Below are 16,842 nucleotides of genomic sequence, written 5' to 3' on the forward strand. Positions count from 1 at the left end.
GTCCCATCCTAAGGACTGCGATCTTTTCCGGTAGCGTGCATGTTGGGTGAGCAACACAGCCGGGATCAAACCCGGGGCTTCTAGTTCCAGAGGCAAGATCGCTAACCACTGGACTACGCACGCCACCATTACTGTAGTACAGCAGTAATGCAAATTGTTAACACATATTTGCGGTCTCGTGAATTCGCGGTGGAGAGATCGCAAGAAAAAATAAGACCACTGCGAAAGTTTCAAGATTTACAGTAAAAAGAAATACTGTCCCTTGGTATGCCCCATCTGTGTCACCAGTATTAATCAATGAAGGAACTGCGGCATGTTCTATATCTGTGAGGTCAGCCCGTTTTTAACTGGTAAGCATGGCCAATCAATCTCCAAGCAGATATAGGGGACTGGGAGGAAGATCATAATTTTCTGAAAGCGGGTCCTCCCCAAACTGGAAGTCAAATAGGATTCAAGCCAAGTGTATTGTAAATCTGGAAACTTTTGCGGTGGTTTTATTTTCGCAGAGACCTCTCCACAAAATCATGTTACCGGGAATATGCATTTCCAATGTACATGTACATGTATTACTATAGAACGGTCTCAACCACCACTTTAAACACTGCAGGTTGTTCAGAAAGTCAGGCTGCCAAGGCCCATACTAGCCATCTTCTCCGGTAGGCACTTTTCTTCAAAAGTACCGTTAGTACGTTTAGTCAGATGACAGTAACATCTAAAGTAAGCTGCCCAGAGGGTCTGAATTGTAAATGCAACCACTTTCGATTCATGGGCTGTCAACCAACGCTCTCATGTAGTTCAAAGAGGGTGAGTCAGGTTATCTGTATCTGAGTGAAACATTGCACTTTAAATTCTTTTCAATACATGCAACATGGGGACACAACTTGATACCACTAATGTGGCTATCTGTATGCAGCAGAAAGTACTAGCTAGCCTGGAGGCCAGACTGTTTCCAAATTCCAGGGCCTACATAGGCCAGCTCATTCGCTCCGGGGCCTACATAGGCCAGCTCATTCGCTGCAGGGCCTACATAGGCCAGCTCATTCGCTCCAGGGCCTACAGAGGCCAGCTCATTCGCTCCAGGGCCTACACAGGCGCTAGGCCAGCTCATTCGCTCCAGGGCCTACAGAGGCCAGCTCATTCGCTCCAGGGCCTACACAGGCGCTAGGCCAGCTCATTCGCTCCAGGGCCTACAGAGGTCAGCTCATTCGCTCCAGGGCCTACACAGGCGCTAGGCCAGCTCATTCGCTCCAGGGCCTACGCAGGCGCTAGGCCAGCTCATTCGCTCCAGGGCCTACACAGGCGCTAGGCCAGCTCATTCGCTCCGGGGCCTACAGAGGCCAGCTCATTCGCTCCAGGGCCTACAGAGGCCAGCTCATTCGCTCCAGGGCCTACAGAGGCCAGCTCATTCGCTCCAGGGCCTACATAGGCCAGCTCATTCGCTCCAGGGCCTACATAGGCCAGCTCATTCGCTCCAGGGCCTGCACAGGCCAGCTCATTCGCTCCAGGGCCTACACAGGCGCTAGGCCAGCTCATTCGCTCCAGGGCCTACATAGGCAAGCTCATTCGCTCCAGGGCCTACATAGGCCAGCTCATTCGCTCCAGGGCCTACATAGGCAAGCTCATTCGCTCCAGGGCCTACATAGGCAAGCTCATTCGCTCCAGGGCCTACATAGGCCAGCTCATTCGCTCCAGGGCCTGCACAGGCCAGCTCCTCAGCTCCAGGGACAACATGCCCCCAATGAAATTTGACCAGAGCCACCCAAGTTAGACAGAACAGGAAGGTTATAACTCAGTGGGGCCGTGGTAAGACTTTCCTGGAGGCATGTTAGTCTTAGAGCTGAGGAGCTAGCCTGTGTAGGCTCTAGGAACAGTAGACATTCAGGCTATGTCTGCCAGGCCATGTGTCTGCCAGCTCGAACCGCAGAATCCCTGTGTGGGTTGGGGGCATTTACACCTATTGTAGGCCATAGGGAAATCAACATGGTTATCACAGTTGTATGTGTCTCTATAGACCTTAATGTTGTAATATAGATGATATTTCATAAGAAACCTCTAGAGCTTGACTTCCTGTCCTAGATTAAATTCTATAGATTGCTGAATCAATACTTAAACTTTTCATATTCATTTTCTTACACAATACTATACAAACATGTACAAGGTTATAATCTTACCGCGTATGTATTATGCATTTGGTTTGGTTTGGACAAGAGTGGTCCAAAGAGTGATCACACCAGCAATGCACTTTCTAATTCTACTTTTACAATTTTGCCGAATGATAATATTACCAACGTTAAGGGGTTTAGATGAAACCTTTGATCCAGTAGGAATATGTGTGTTCTACCATCATGTATGATCATAATAACTTTTAGTTTTTATGAATACCAATTCTGACGTTTTTTCCTTGCAGGAAGAATTTTTTCCTCAGGAGTGCACCAAAGAACAGACTTTCTCCTCACACTCTGTTTTCATGTTGATCTTCTAATCTAGAATTATTAGAATTACATGTAGAATTGATTGACAACCAAGAAATTAAATTGGTGTGGCCTAACTGAGCCTAAACCTCTTCCCTACTGGGACTGTAGCATTAGACAAGTGTTTGAGCCAGTTTATAAATGGAGAAATTCGAGCAGGGGAAAAATCTAAGACAAAGACAAATCACGATGATGATCCATGGGTCCAGTGACCTTCAACGAATCTATAATCATTTCTCGGGACACAATTCTGGAAACGCGTCAGAATTCACCGGGGAGACAGCGACATGTTTTGTCACTTGAGTGTAATGGAATTTATAATGAGGGGAGCTGTGCCTCTGAGGCCCAGCGGAGGTGCTGGCAAGGACGTTCTTATTATTCCACCTTGGTGCGACAGGGCTCGAAATACTGGGTGCATGTGCACCTGTGTGTATCCAAAATTGGAGCTATACACCTAATTTTTGACTGTGCACCTAGATACTTTTGTAGGCTATAGGGTGAAGGTACTATAGTACACTAGTAAACAGTATCAGAAAAAGCAATATAACCCTTTGTTGCACTTTCTTTGATGCACTACTTGTATGAAAATTGGAAGCTAAAGAATTACAGATTGGCGTTCATTATAAAAAAATATAATTATGATTATAAGAGCATTAAACTGTAATTATGTTTTGCTGACAGTCAACTTTATTTTATGTGGTGCACCCAAAATTCTTTCTGTACACCTAATTCTCTTGGTAGGGTGCAATAGTGCACCTATTTGCAAAAATGGATTTCGAGCCCTCAAAATGTCGGCTTGTAAACCTTAATTCACATTAGCCCTACAGAATCGGCTATGGATTACCAGCCCTGTATGAGAATGGCAGTCTCTGCCACATAAGGCGCATCTGTAAGCTGACTCGGGTCTGCAAAGTTCTTTTCTCAGAATCCGCTTTTCTGAAATCTGCTTAAACTGGACTATATTCTTGTAGCATGACTTTTGGAAGATACAGACGGTACAATGTGCATTCCTCCATGACAAAAACATCATGTGACATTCAGAAGTCAGCCACAAAGCTACCAATACATGTACTGTACCCCTTCGCTGTGGGTGCTTCTCGCTTTTGGGAGATATATAAAGTACAATATGAATATCACTTAGATGTTTTGCAACAAGAAAATCATGTGACATTCAGAAATCAGCCACAAAGCTACCAATACATGTACTGTACCCCTTCGCTGTGGGTGCTTCTCGCTTTTGGGAGATATATAGACAGTACAATATGAATATCACTTAAATGTTTTGCAACAAAAACATCATGTGACATTCAGGAGTCAGCAGGAGAGCTGACAATACGCATACATATATATTACATGCCTTAAATTGTACGCCTATGCTGTGGGTGCTTCACGCTTTTGGAAGATACAAACAGTTCGATATGATCACTTAAATGGTTTTCAGTATTCCTCTGTGACAAAAACATCATGTGACATTCAGAAACCAGCAGCAAAGAAGCCAAGAATGGACATACGTCCCATGCCATGGTCCTTTACGGATATTGTACGTCTACGCTGTGGGTGCTTCACGCTTTTAGGAGATACAAACAGTACGATATGAATATCACTTAAATGTTTTTCAGCAATCCTCTGTGATAAAAAACTTCATTCACGGTCCTTTACGAAAACTGAACACCTACGCTGTGGGTGCATTACGCTTTGGGGAGATACAAACAGAACAATATGATCATATCATGTGACGTTTAGAAGTCAGCGGGAAAGCTGCCGATACGTATACGTCCCGTGCCTTTACGGAAATTGTCCGCCTACGCTATGAGTGCGTCACGCTCTCGCGCTGCGTAGGAATCAATGGGCGCAGATGGCATGCGATAAGCTGCGTGGTTAGGGTAATGCCATCAACCATAATTGAGCCAATTTATCCTCATCCTCCAGAGCACCCCATTTGAGATGCCGTCACAAAACCCATTCCTCTGCACACTCGCTCGCACCTGGGGATTCCCGTTTGTTTACTTCACAAGAACCGCAGAATGGCGCCAAGACAGATCCATCAATGGATGATCCACTTTTGTATCTTTAATTTTTCCTGGTTTGGTTTATGTAGTTTCGATTGGTTGGACAAGAGGCCCAAAGGTTCGTCACTGTACAAAATTGCTTTCGCAGTGGTCTTATTTTGCAGAAGGAAGGAAAAGAAGGTTTTTATAGAAGGGAAAAGAAGGTTTTAAATTTGCAATACTAGTTGAAACAATTCTGTACTTTCACAATTCGAATTCAACAATTCACCCATGTGAGATGTCATCACAAAACCCATTCCTCTGCAAACTCGCTCGCACCTGGGGATTCCCGTTGGTTTACTTCACAAGAACCGCAGAATGTCACCGAGACAGATCCATTAATGGGTGATCCAGTTTTTGTATGTCTAATTTGTCTTGTGTATTTTTATGTTAAAAATTTGGTTTAGTTTACTTTGGTTTGGTTTGGTTTGGTTGGACAAGAGGCCCAAAGGTTCATCACATAAACAAGAACTGTAAATTCAATAATTATTGCTTTCGCAGAGGTCTTATTTTGCAACAGGAAGGAAAGGGAGGTTTTCACGGTATCTTAAATTCGCGGTTAAAACAATTCACCCCATTTGACTTCATAAAATCACAAAATCACATGCCATTCCTCTGCATAATCTCTTGCACCTGGGGAATTTTCTTTTTTTTTTATTTCCTTTTTTTACATTGTGTTCCATAAAAACATATGTAAAAAGAATAGAGCACAAGAACTGATACAAGTTAAGGCTACAATCTACATCGTAAATATACATCTTTGTAAGTAATATCTATAATATCTATATATCTATATATCTAGAAGAATAACAAATGACAAATGAATATGACAGATTTGATATTAAACAAAATACGACAGAAATGATGACAAATAAATATGACACAAGCAATACTAAGGAATTACTCTTGATAAATATTTTAAAGAAAATTCTTAATCCTGTTTTTTTACTTCACAAGAACGGCGGAACTGAACCAAAACCGATAAATCAAAGTGTGATCAAAAGGAAATAAAGATGGGAGGGGATATGGAAGAGGGTGTCATCATTTATGCATCCTGAGCAAAACCTGTCCTCCTTTATTTATGTATGAGGTCATGCACAGACACATGGATAAACTGTAGATCTGGAAATATTTATGGCGGTTTTATTTCTATTTTCGTGCTTTTTGTAACGCCAAACACCATGAAAATGCATTTTTCTGCTACAGAACCGTTTCAACCACAAACTTGAAGCACTGCAAAACCCTCTTTTTCACTCCTACTGCAAAATTAGATCCCTGCTAAAATAAAAGAATCTACAGTACAAACTGAATGACAAACCACCATGCATGCAGTAGTATCAATTGGATATAGCAATCACTCAACTCCTTATCCTTTCCTCCTGAAAAGGAAATAACAACGTTTTGCTTCAATTTTGTTCCCGGAAATGGAATCATCTGCGGTAAGAAACCCAATTAATCTGGAGAGTGTACAGCCCTTTCCATGAAAGGCTTTAGAAGCTACATAAACAGTTGGATTTCAGAGAGTGAAGAGCTTTTGAATGGATAAAGTAGGGATTTACTCTACGTAAGGGAATGTAAAGTCATTTTGACTTAGTTATTCCCACTTTCAACAAGGCATGATAGAGCTATACAATGAATCTAGTGCAGCGTCAAGTCAACCTGACTCTTGGAAGCTCAACTTAAACGTAATGAGTCTAGTATTTTTGGCTTGTGTACAAAAATGTGTCTTTGTGTGTGTGTGTGTGTGTGTGTGTGTGTGTGTGTGTGTGTGTGTGTGTCTGTGTGCGTGTGTGCAAGTGTGTGTGTGTGTGTGTGTGTGTGTGTGTGTGTCTGTGTGCGTGTGTGCAAGTGTGTGTGTGTGTGTGTGTGTATGTGTGTGAGAGAGAGAAAGAGAGAGAGAGAGAGAGAGAAAGAGAGAGCCAGAGAGAGAGCTAAAGAAAGAGCCAAAGAGAGAGTTCATATGTGTGCTAAATTTGGTTAGGTCTTGACCAATTGACTAATTGAAAGAATTATTTTATTTTGTCCCCTTGGCGGCTTTATTAGGTACTGCAAGAGAACTTCCACTCTTTCTACCTCCTTTTAACTTCAAAATTCCCCACATTGCATTTTCTTCATTTGCAATTTTCTTCATTTGCAATTTGAAACACGAAGTACAATGTCCTTCAGATTACCTTGACTTTAGTTACGAGAAGCCCTGGGGGAGCTCCACCAGCACATGTATCCGTATGTGCATCTATATTACTCCATCAGGATCTTATTGCCCTTGGGCGTGACGTGCCGGCTTCACAGACATCTGCATACTTACATTACATTGGACAACTTGTCAGTAGTGGGCTGGAGATACATGTCTGAGTTAAAGTGATGTTATCCGGGTAATAAAGCATGTCGGAACGCGAAGGAAGGCGTGAGATAAATCTAAATGCTACGTACATGTAGATGAACGTTTGACATACAGGTAATAAGAAAGGAAAGATAACAGGATTCAAAAGTAAGTTTACTGAGATGATTTGTAACTAGCATAGATTTATACAAGATAAGAATAACTCAAGCAACTGGATAATTTGAAAACGGTCAGACATTTCAGATAGCACCCGATATCTTTTGTCAGTGACGCCTGCTGCCTGAAACGTCTGACTGTTTTCAAATTCTGTTCAGTTGCTTGAGTTGTTGTTGTCTTGTGTAAATCTATTCTAGTTTCTAATTTGAAAACGGTCAGACGTTTCAGATAGCATCCACTATCTTTTGTCAGTGACGCTCTACTACTACGCTCTCTACCTGAAACGTCTGACCGGCTAAAAATCTGTCCAGTTGCTTGAGTGATTTGTTGTCTTGTGTAAATCTATTCTAGTTTCTAATTTGAAAACCGTCAGACGTTTCAGATAGCAAACAATATCTTATGTCAGTGACGCTCTCTACCTGAAACGTCTGACGGGCTAAAAATCTGTCCAGTTGCTTGAGTAATCTGTTGCAAATCATCTATTTAGCTTACTTTCAAGTCATCATAAGATAGAATTAGTAAACCAGTAGTGTACAGACTGATAACTGTGTGGCATAATGTTCATAAGTCCTTCTTTGATGATAAATATAAAAGAATAGAGAATGAATCTCAATAGAATTAAACAGACTGTTCGCTTTGATCAAATTTCACGGTCGTTTCAAGTTCGCGATAGCGCTAAAGTCACATACTGCACAGTTACTGCAATAGAAACAGCAAGTTTTAAATTTGCAGTAAAATGGTCGGTCATCAGGAAAACCAAGGACATCAAATCACAGCGAAATTTCAAAAATTAATGTTACAGTATTCACTTAAATGTTTTAACAATATTGATTTGATTCATTCAGCTGTATAATCTTCTTTCAACTAATATGCTTTTTTTTCTTGGAAATATCTTGTGCTGACAAGAATCACCGCACTTATTCACTAAGCCTGACGCCTGTTTATCAGCCCAGCACAGCGGCCGTGTGTTTATCAACATCCCCTCTAGCCTGACCAAACCGCACCACAACTCAAGTCAGAACACCTCCTGACAGGAAGTCACGCTCCATGGCTCGAAATCAATTTTTGGGGATAGGTGTACTGGTAAAAGAACCAAACACACTTAGCACTAGCAGAGTAGCCCCTGCTGTAGTGCTTGCACGAATGTGTGGCCCAAGGGCTACAGAAATGGAGATAGGCACTGCCACTATGCATCTGATCAAGATGCCTGGGTCACTTTCTTTCTTTTTTATACTGCTGCACCTGATTTTCTAAAAATCTAAGTACACAGAAAACATTTTAAGTCCATGAATGAAGTAGAATGAAGTAGAATGAAGTAGAATGAAGCAGAATGTCAGCAAAACATGATTACACACTTTACTGCCTGTCTTCAAAGCTTGACTCTGAAATTTTAAAGCTAACTTCAAAATTATAAATAAGTAATATACTGTACAAGCTTTTATAATCTTTTCTGACATTTGAAATGTCAAGAATATGCTGAACGATGTTAAGTTGGCATACATAACCCTGCACCAGTGCATCCACAATAAAAAAAATTAGGCGCAAGTTCGGTTGCAAAAAGTTCATATGCACCCAGTACTGTAAATGCATTTAAGCTCGCATTGTTTTTATTTCGCAGTAGGGAGAAAATGTAGTGTTCGCGGTGGTCTTAACTTCGCGTTTGAAACAACAGTATTGCTACAGTCATAGGTGGGCAAAAAGTTTCGCGGTAGTTTTAAGTTTGCGCTGAAAGTTCACTGCAAAAACTGTGAACATAAAACCACCGCGAACATTACTGCATTTACAGTATTTCCAGCCCTGACTGCTGCTTTAGGGTCCACTCTCACCGGCTCCCACAGAAACACAACCTTCCTCAATAAAGCTGTTCAAGCTTTACAAGCATCACACATCAACTTCACAGGTGCTCAACAGAGCAGAACATGGTGGTGGGTGGAGGAAGTACGCTACAGTCATCATCTAGTCATCATCATCATACTTCATAGTGTAGAAAATAAAACAGTAACAGATGCATTTATGGGTCTTTTCTAAGAACTAGCATTTAAAGCACTTTCTAAAAAAAGTACTTCTTTTCAAGAATTGGTTTTTGGAAGTGTTTGGAAGTACAGTCATCATCTAGTCATTGTTGTATACAGTGTAACAAATAAAACAGTAACAGCTGCATTTATGATAATCTTTTCTAGGAAACAGAAAGGGACAACATACATGTAATTTTTTCAAAGTATCTATTCTTAAAATTGCTTCCTGGTTTCTGGAAACGTTGGGAAGTACAGTCACTATATTAGTATATACCCATCATCATAATTATAAATAGGGTAGTGAATAACACAATATTATATTGCAGTCTTTTCTGGGAAATGGGAAGGGAGGAAAGCATTTTTTATAGAAAATTGTTTCTTGCAAAAAAATGTCTCCCGTCCTCCTTTTCCTATATGAAAATTAGCCATGCTACATTTGTTATTGTATCTGAAAGTCAGTGTAATGTATTGTTCCATTGACAATAGAAAAATAAGAGTTTACCTGGCACAAAGTGTATATAGTTCATATAGGATGCATCTAAAACATGAAATTACCTTTTCCATTTCCAGGAAGTCATCATCAAGCTTTGTAGCCTCGGCCCCTCCTATCTTCTCACGAATAGACTGAAACATAGGAAACACAGGGGTCATTGTCATGGTAACGATACAGTTGTCCGTTGTCATGGTAACAATAAAGTTGTTCATTGCCATGGTGACGATAAAGTTATTCATTGTCATGGCGACAATAAAATTCTTTATTGTCATGGCGACGGTAAAGTTCTTCATTGTCATGGTCACGATAAAGTTCTTCATTGTCAAGGTAACAAAAAGGCCATGTGAACAGTCAAATTCTATAAAACATTCAACTATCCTTTAATAGTGTTACAAGACTAGATAATCAGCCATCAACATTTTCCCTTGATTGTACAGATGTGAACTTTCAGATGTTATAATATGATGAAAACGCCTTAAATCATTAGAATTTCTACCACTCATAATTATATGGGTACAGTTCAGGTAAGTGTAGCATAAGTTGAACCGAACACATTCTATTAAGAAGAGTAGAGGTGACCTGGTGTGCTTGGCTAAATTTGCGAGCCGTAGCGAAGCCGCATTGCGCTATCATCTACCTTAAAAAACATTACGCTTCGTCTCAAGTGATACGCACGCTGTAGCAAAGCCACACTGCACTATATCACTAGTATCAGCTACCGAAAACGCATTACGCTTCGAGTTCAACTGAAGAAGATGATGTACGTGTGCATTATGGCCTCCCAAGGCGGTGCTGAGAGTTCATTGCACCCTAGATGCTCTAAGAAGCAGTTTGTAGAATATGAAGCATTACGATTCCTCTCAAGCTGTATTTCCCTTCGATTAGAACTGATGGACAAGAGGTACAATGTATGATGCATTTAAGTTTGCGTGGTTTTGATTTCACGGTAGGGAGAAAATGAAGTGTTTGCGATGGTTTTAAGTTCGTGTTTGAAACAATAGTAGACAAGGGAGAAGGAGGGCAAAAACTTTCGCGGTGGTTTTAACTTTACGGCGAATAGCTTACCGCAAAAACTGTGAACATAAAATCACCGCGAATATTTCTGTATTTGCAGTATTTTATGGCCTCCCAAGGCGGTGTTGCGAGTTCGTTGCCCTCTGCATGGTCTATTGGGGGAGTCCGAGTCTAAGAGCCAGCAGGTTGTAGGACAAAAAGCATTACGCTTGCTCTCAAGCATTTCCCTTCAATCTTAACTGATGGAGAAGAGGTACATGTACGTGTATTATGGCCTCCCAAGGGGTGCTGGGAGTTCGTTGACCTCTAGATGCTCTAAGAAGCAGGCTGCAGAATGGGGTCACCCTTATATGTTATAAATTAAGTTAACTGCCTCCCTAATATCCTATGCTGACCCTTTTAAGGCACTGTTTCCAGTAGCAGTTATCGGACAGACCATCTTTTCACACAGCCATTACATGAAATAATAGATTATTAGTGTAGTACTGTAAACCTTGAAACTTTTGCAGTGGTCTTATTTTCGCATTATTTCCCATTTTCCACTGTAAATTCATGACAATGCCAATTTGTCTCCCTTGTATATATGATTACTGTACTACCATAAAAACCTCCTTTTTCCTCCTGCAGCAAATTAAAACCACTGCAAGAGTAAACGAATTTATAACTGTAGTTATCAGGCCATCTCCTCAGCTATCGCGCTGAATCATAAACATAACATTTTTGTCATCTTGCCAGCCCTGAACCTGTTCAGAACCCAGCCAGATCCCACGGTTTCTGTCCTAATTTACAGGAGTGATGGGAGCCGATTTGCCCACACCTGAGCTCAGCCTGATCAATACCTCAGCAGCCATTCCTACCCAGGGAACCACACCGTCCACAGCAGCAGAGCACTAGTACATAGTCCAGGGCTGTCTCCAGTTTTATTACCTTTGCCGAGAAGTTAATGTTTTGCATAGCGTTCGTGCGTGTGTGCGTGTGTATGTGTGTGTGTGTGTCTGTGTGTGTACACGATAACCTGAGAATGCCTTGATGGATTGTCTTCCTACTTGGTAGTCTTCTTGAGACCTCTTTTAAATCTTTTTCTGTTCCACTCATTGTTTGGTAGCTCATGTTGTTAATTTTCATTAACTCTGCCACACAAGCATTCCTGTCAACATAGGACTGACCACCTGTCCCTTTAGTGGTCTTCTTAGACAGTTTTGAATATAATTCCTTTATGGTCAGCAGATTCAAATATGTATTCAACCAAAAAATTTCAAGGAATGACTTCGAAAATGTTTTAGCTACCAATATTGGTCCGATCATTCAGCAACGTACCTTATCTCCAACCACACACCTAGCTTTTGTGACATAAACAATATGACAAAAAAATACGAAAATTCAACTCTAACAGTAACACCCTTTTCTGATGGACTTCAAAAACACACAACTACAATCACATATTCTGTTGTTGAACTTGGACAGAGAACAGAGAAGGGCTCCAAATTAGTTAGTTCCAGAGACAAATTTTCTGCCCCCAGGAGATTCATAAATATAAAAGGAGACCAGCTAATGTAAGCCAACCATACATAAATCATAAGGAGGTTACCTTCTGTACAGCATAAGCTCATCCTGCATATTACAATTGGCAGAAACCCAGAACAGAAAACTATCAATACTACAGAATACCAACCACAGTAAATCAAATTTTGCCCGCTGTATGGCCTCTCAAGATCAGCCATTAACATCAAGTGGACAGGGGCCCTAAGGCAGCCATCCCACACACTTGTACTCATGTTTACCATGCCAGTCTCATGACTCTGATTACAGCAAGCATGGCTGGTAAAACCTTTCAGCTGAACAGTTAGGGGCTAAAGGTGGGGCAGTCATATGAAAGCCTTCTACAGATCACTGGATACTAGTAATCAGCTTTACAAGCTAATGTAAGCGAGAAATCGAAGACATCATACCTGCATGAAATATTAAATAAGAGTTTCTCGTTTTATTCAATATCATTAAAGTGTATTTCTCCGTGATTTTGTTAATGCATTTCCCACTGGCTCCCGTAGGGCAACAGAAATGCATATACATGTAGCAGGAAACTAAAGACAGAAAATGAGTAACCTTCCTTATCAGCTATTCTGGGACCTTTCTGGACCTTTGACCTAACTTCCTAGATGTGCCTAGCCACTTTGGACAGGGCCAAGCCATCCTTCGTACCTGCTGATCTCAGATTACACCTGTCACTCTACAATATTCAAAATACTACGGACACACACCACAACAAACAAACACACAGACCAAAAACACTACCTCCATTTTCACGGAGGTAAATATATCTAGAAACGCCAGTTGCATTTTGAACTTGACTGTATCATACGTTAGGAAATCTAATGCGAGGTGATCAGGTTGCACATCATTTACAAGCGCTGGCGTTTAAGTCCCAGGGGTATGGTATAATCCTCAAATTGATGTATGGGTCATGGTAGAACGGCACTTAATAGAAAAAAGTCATTTAACCGTATTGCTCGCTCTACTGACATATCCGGCAATACATTTTAATGACTCATGGAATGCGTGGGAGCAAAGTATTTTCATGTGTATCTAAGTAGTGGAAAAGCAAATAGCATTAATGATTTTGGTTCTGACTACCTAAACTCGATTAGAATATTAATACGGTTTACTAAGTAATTTCTCTTCTAGCTGTCTTTATGAATAGCAATACAATACATCGGCATGCATTTTAATGACACGTGAATAGCGTGGGCGCAAAGTATTTTCATGTCCATCTAAGTAGTGGAAAAGCAAATAGCATTAATGATTCGGGTACTGACTACCTAAACTTGATTAGAATATTAATACGGTAAGTAATTTCTCTTCTAGCTGTCTTGATGAATAGCAATACAATACATTGGCATACCTTTTATTGGCCCATGCAATGCATAGGCGCAAAGTATTTTCATGTGAATCTAAGTAGTGGAAAAGCAAATAGCATTAATGATTTGGGTTCTGACTACCCAAACTCAATTAGAATGTTAAGTAATTTCTCTTGTACATCGATGAAGTTTAGACATCCAGGTAATAAGATACGCCAAACACCAATTACTCGAGCAACTGGATATGATTTTGGAGTTCGCTTGATGATTTCTTTTGGAGTTCGCTTGATGGATTGCAATACAGACTAGTACGTCAGTGCCAGCCAACTTATCTGAAATTTTCCACTCGCTTGATCAAGACAATTACATCAATCATCTTTAAACATAATCAGACATCAAAATCAGCAATGCATAAATAAACTCTTCCCCAGAATACTGTAAATACATTGGGAATAAATGAGTGAAAGTTTTGGCCCTTTTTGGGTCTTTTTCAAATGTGGAAAATAGGAACAGTGATTCCGACAATCAAGTAATAAAATTAGATTTTTGTAATCAAGTTTCCCTTTTTCTCTAAATCTGGAAACATTCCAGGACACAACATGTATGATCCTTGAACTAAACAATCTTAGGCGCAGTTTACATTACGTTTTTCGCGTCAGCGGCGAAATTTCCCGCTGTCGGGAGGCCGCTGTTGCGACGTCTCTAGACACACCGACCGGAAATCTGATAGACACCTGCGGTGCTTGCATTTCGCCATCTTGTAGAAAGTATCGGGCAGGTCGCGAACTTTCCTTTTACTTGCTTGGCCTCTCGCAACCGCTGTTGTATTTTTCCGTAGGCTATCTTGTTCCTGGATGACTCCAGCTTCTTCTGGATCTCGTTCTCCGACCATATACTGATCAGGCAACCGGTTTCGGGGTCGCTCGACGTCCAGCAGTCAGTCTTTCACCCCGCCATTTTAATTTTTGGGGGGTATTCCCGCCACATGTGATCACGTGAAAGCTTGCAGTCAACCAATCATAGCACATGTTTTCTGACGCGAACCGATCAGCGCTTACAACATACAAGCGGTAACATGCATGCAAAAATGCCGTCGCTATTTTGAAGGTTGAACCTGTGAAATTACGGCGCCAAAATACGATTCATCTACGATACCAACGCAAAATTTTCACGGCAAAATCGCGGCAAATTACAGCGTATGGGCTCAAATGGTCGGGCGAAAGTGTTGTATTTTTCAAGGACTTGGTAAGTTTTCGCTGGCTTTTTTTGATTGAGTCTTGAAAAACAGGTTTTTAATGAGATCAATGTATGTCAAAGGCACCGATTTCGATTGTGCGTAAGCATAACAAAAGCAAGAAACAAAATTGTATGATTGTACAACGGTAGACGGTGTCTCCCCGCCCGTATTAAACTACAATGCAAAGCCTTGTTTATCTGTAGATATTCCATGCTCATCACTCGTAAATGTGGGGAGGGGGGCACAAGTGCGATGAATATATCCGCGGGGAAATGAATGCACGGCACAAAAGTCGCCGCGGATCCCGCGAATCTCTCTCTCTCTATATATATACCGGGGATCTAAGTAGACTTACAGTATGCTAATCAACGCGTGCTTTATGCTAATCGCCGAAACCCTGACTCCCGCTGACGCGAGCCCGACGTATTCTCTTTAGACGGAGTTTGAAGTTGACGGGGACTCCCGCTGTGCTGACGGGCGACGGCTTCGAAGCTGACGGGAGAAAATTTGTTGACAGCGGGACTACGTCGACGGGAATTGTCTTTACACGGGGTTCCCGCTGTCGCCAGTGGCGCTGACGCCAGTGGCGCTGACGGCAAAAGTATAATGTAAAGAGAGCCTTAAATAGGAATAGTATCTTTTTTACTTCTATACATCTCCATGATTCCAAACAGTGATGTGATTGTACAGATATGTGGGTGAACATTCATGGGACATATTTCAGTCTCAGAGCTTATTTTAGAGAGGGAGGTTTGCTGTGCACACTGACACACAGGCGCAGTATGGCCATGCATGTAGGACATGATAGCATCGTTCTGCCTACTCTACTGTCCAGAAAACAGGTTTCCAAATGGTAGCTGACAAAAGATCTTAGCCTTGATGCAAGACCCAATCTCCATCATAATATCTATCATATTACATGTAGGTCTAAGTTAGGGGGGCCTGTTGTAGAATTTTCTTGGGGGCATGTTGTTGGCCCTGGAGCTGAGGAGCTGGACTGTGTAGTCCCAGGAAAAGTCTGGCATCCAGGCTATATCTTCTGTCAAGGAAATGGGTTTCCTAATGGCAACTGACAAAAGAAATATCATATATGATCTGTTATACATTGTAGCTCCCACTACGTCCGTTTACTGTTTACAACATCATTGTCAGACAAGATAAATCCGTACATTGTATTTAGGCCAATACAACAGATTACGTGTTAATGATTTTTTGTATCGATTGCAAATGGGTTGTATTGATAACAAGGTTAGTTAGTTCTCTGATCGGGGTCATCCGATGAGGGCACATCGTCAGCAGGTGAGAATTACCGGTTGTGTAAAAAGAATCTCAAATACTCTATGTTCTACCAACCTGATGAAATTATTTTTGGAATATGGGATACTGTTTCACCCAAGCTAACATTCAAGTAGTATGTCACTTCCAATCTTCTTCCTTTATACTCACGGGATGCATAGATAACTATGTTTAATAACACAGGTTGTTACACTCCTTTTCCCAACTCAATATATCACTCGAAGGATCTCTGTAGAAAGTGGCTGCCTCCTGTTCAACAACCCTACAGTGTACATGGACCATAATGACATATTCAGTTTCCATTATCTGAAGTACCATTCTGTCCTCAGGGCTTGAAACTCATTTGATATGGAAAAGGAGATCTAGACCTCGAGCACTGAACCTTACAATGATAAGTGCACAGAAAAAAATTTGGTTTGGACAACATGAAATAAACAAACCCCAATTCTGTAGCTAACTTTAAAATTTTTAACAAATAGCACAAAAAGGCTTTCTAATTTTTTCGGACAGTAAAATGTCAAGAATATACTGTGTACAACAATAGTACCACTACTCTAACTGTATTTTACCCGACACAAATATCTAGGTGTACCGGGGAACCCACAGTCACAAAAACTTAAGTACAGTACTGTCAGTACACAGCTCCAAATTGGGGTGCCCAAAATTATATACTGTATCCAGTAACGGTATTTCCAGCCCTGCTTCTGTATGCAGTATCATCTTCCCAATGATTGCCCCCGACTCGTACGGGCACTTCATGACAAAGGGTTTTATTCCATACATCAGAGAACATTGACGTCAGAGACAGGAGCTTCTTATCAATCAAACATTGGACTGTGGCCAAGAAACGGATCCTAGTCCTCAATATCAGGTACTTTGTGTGAAATTAATCCACAATATAAAACCTTCAACATTG

At 41.1% G+C, this 16,842-nt stretch overlaps 1 protein-coding gene across 14 annotated transcripts in view; it reads right to left on the reverse strand.

The window, feature by feature from the left end:
* The window catches only part of LOC136428986 (endophilin-A3-like), a 56,781-nt gene that overhangs the window by 31,866 nt on the left and 8,073 nt on the right, over positions 1-16,842 (reverse strand). For all 14 annotated transcript variants that reach the window (XM_066418848.1, XM_066418847.1, XM_066418846.1 and 11 more), the window contains exon 2: positions 9,587-9,655. In XM_066418848.1, the coding sequence (XP_066274945.1) occupies positions 9,587-9,655 (69 nt within the window). The remainder of the gene's footprint in view (positions 1-9,586; positions 9,656-16,842) is intronic.

The sequence above is a fragment of the Branchiostoma lanceolatum genome, chromosome 2 (genome assembly GCF_035083965.1).
Source record: "Branchiostoma lanceolatum isolate klBraLanc5 chromosome 2, klBraLanc5.hap2, whole genome shotgun sequence".
NCBI lineage: Eukaryota > Metazoa > Chordata > Leptocardii > Amphioxiformes > Branchiostomatidae > Branchiostoma > Branchiostoma lanceolatum.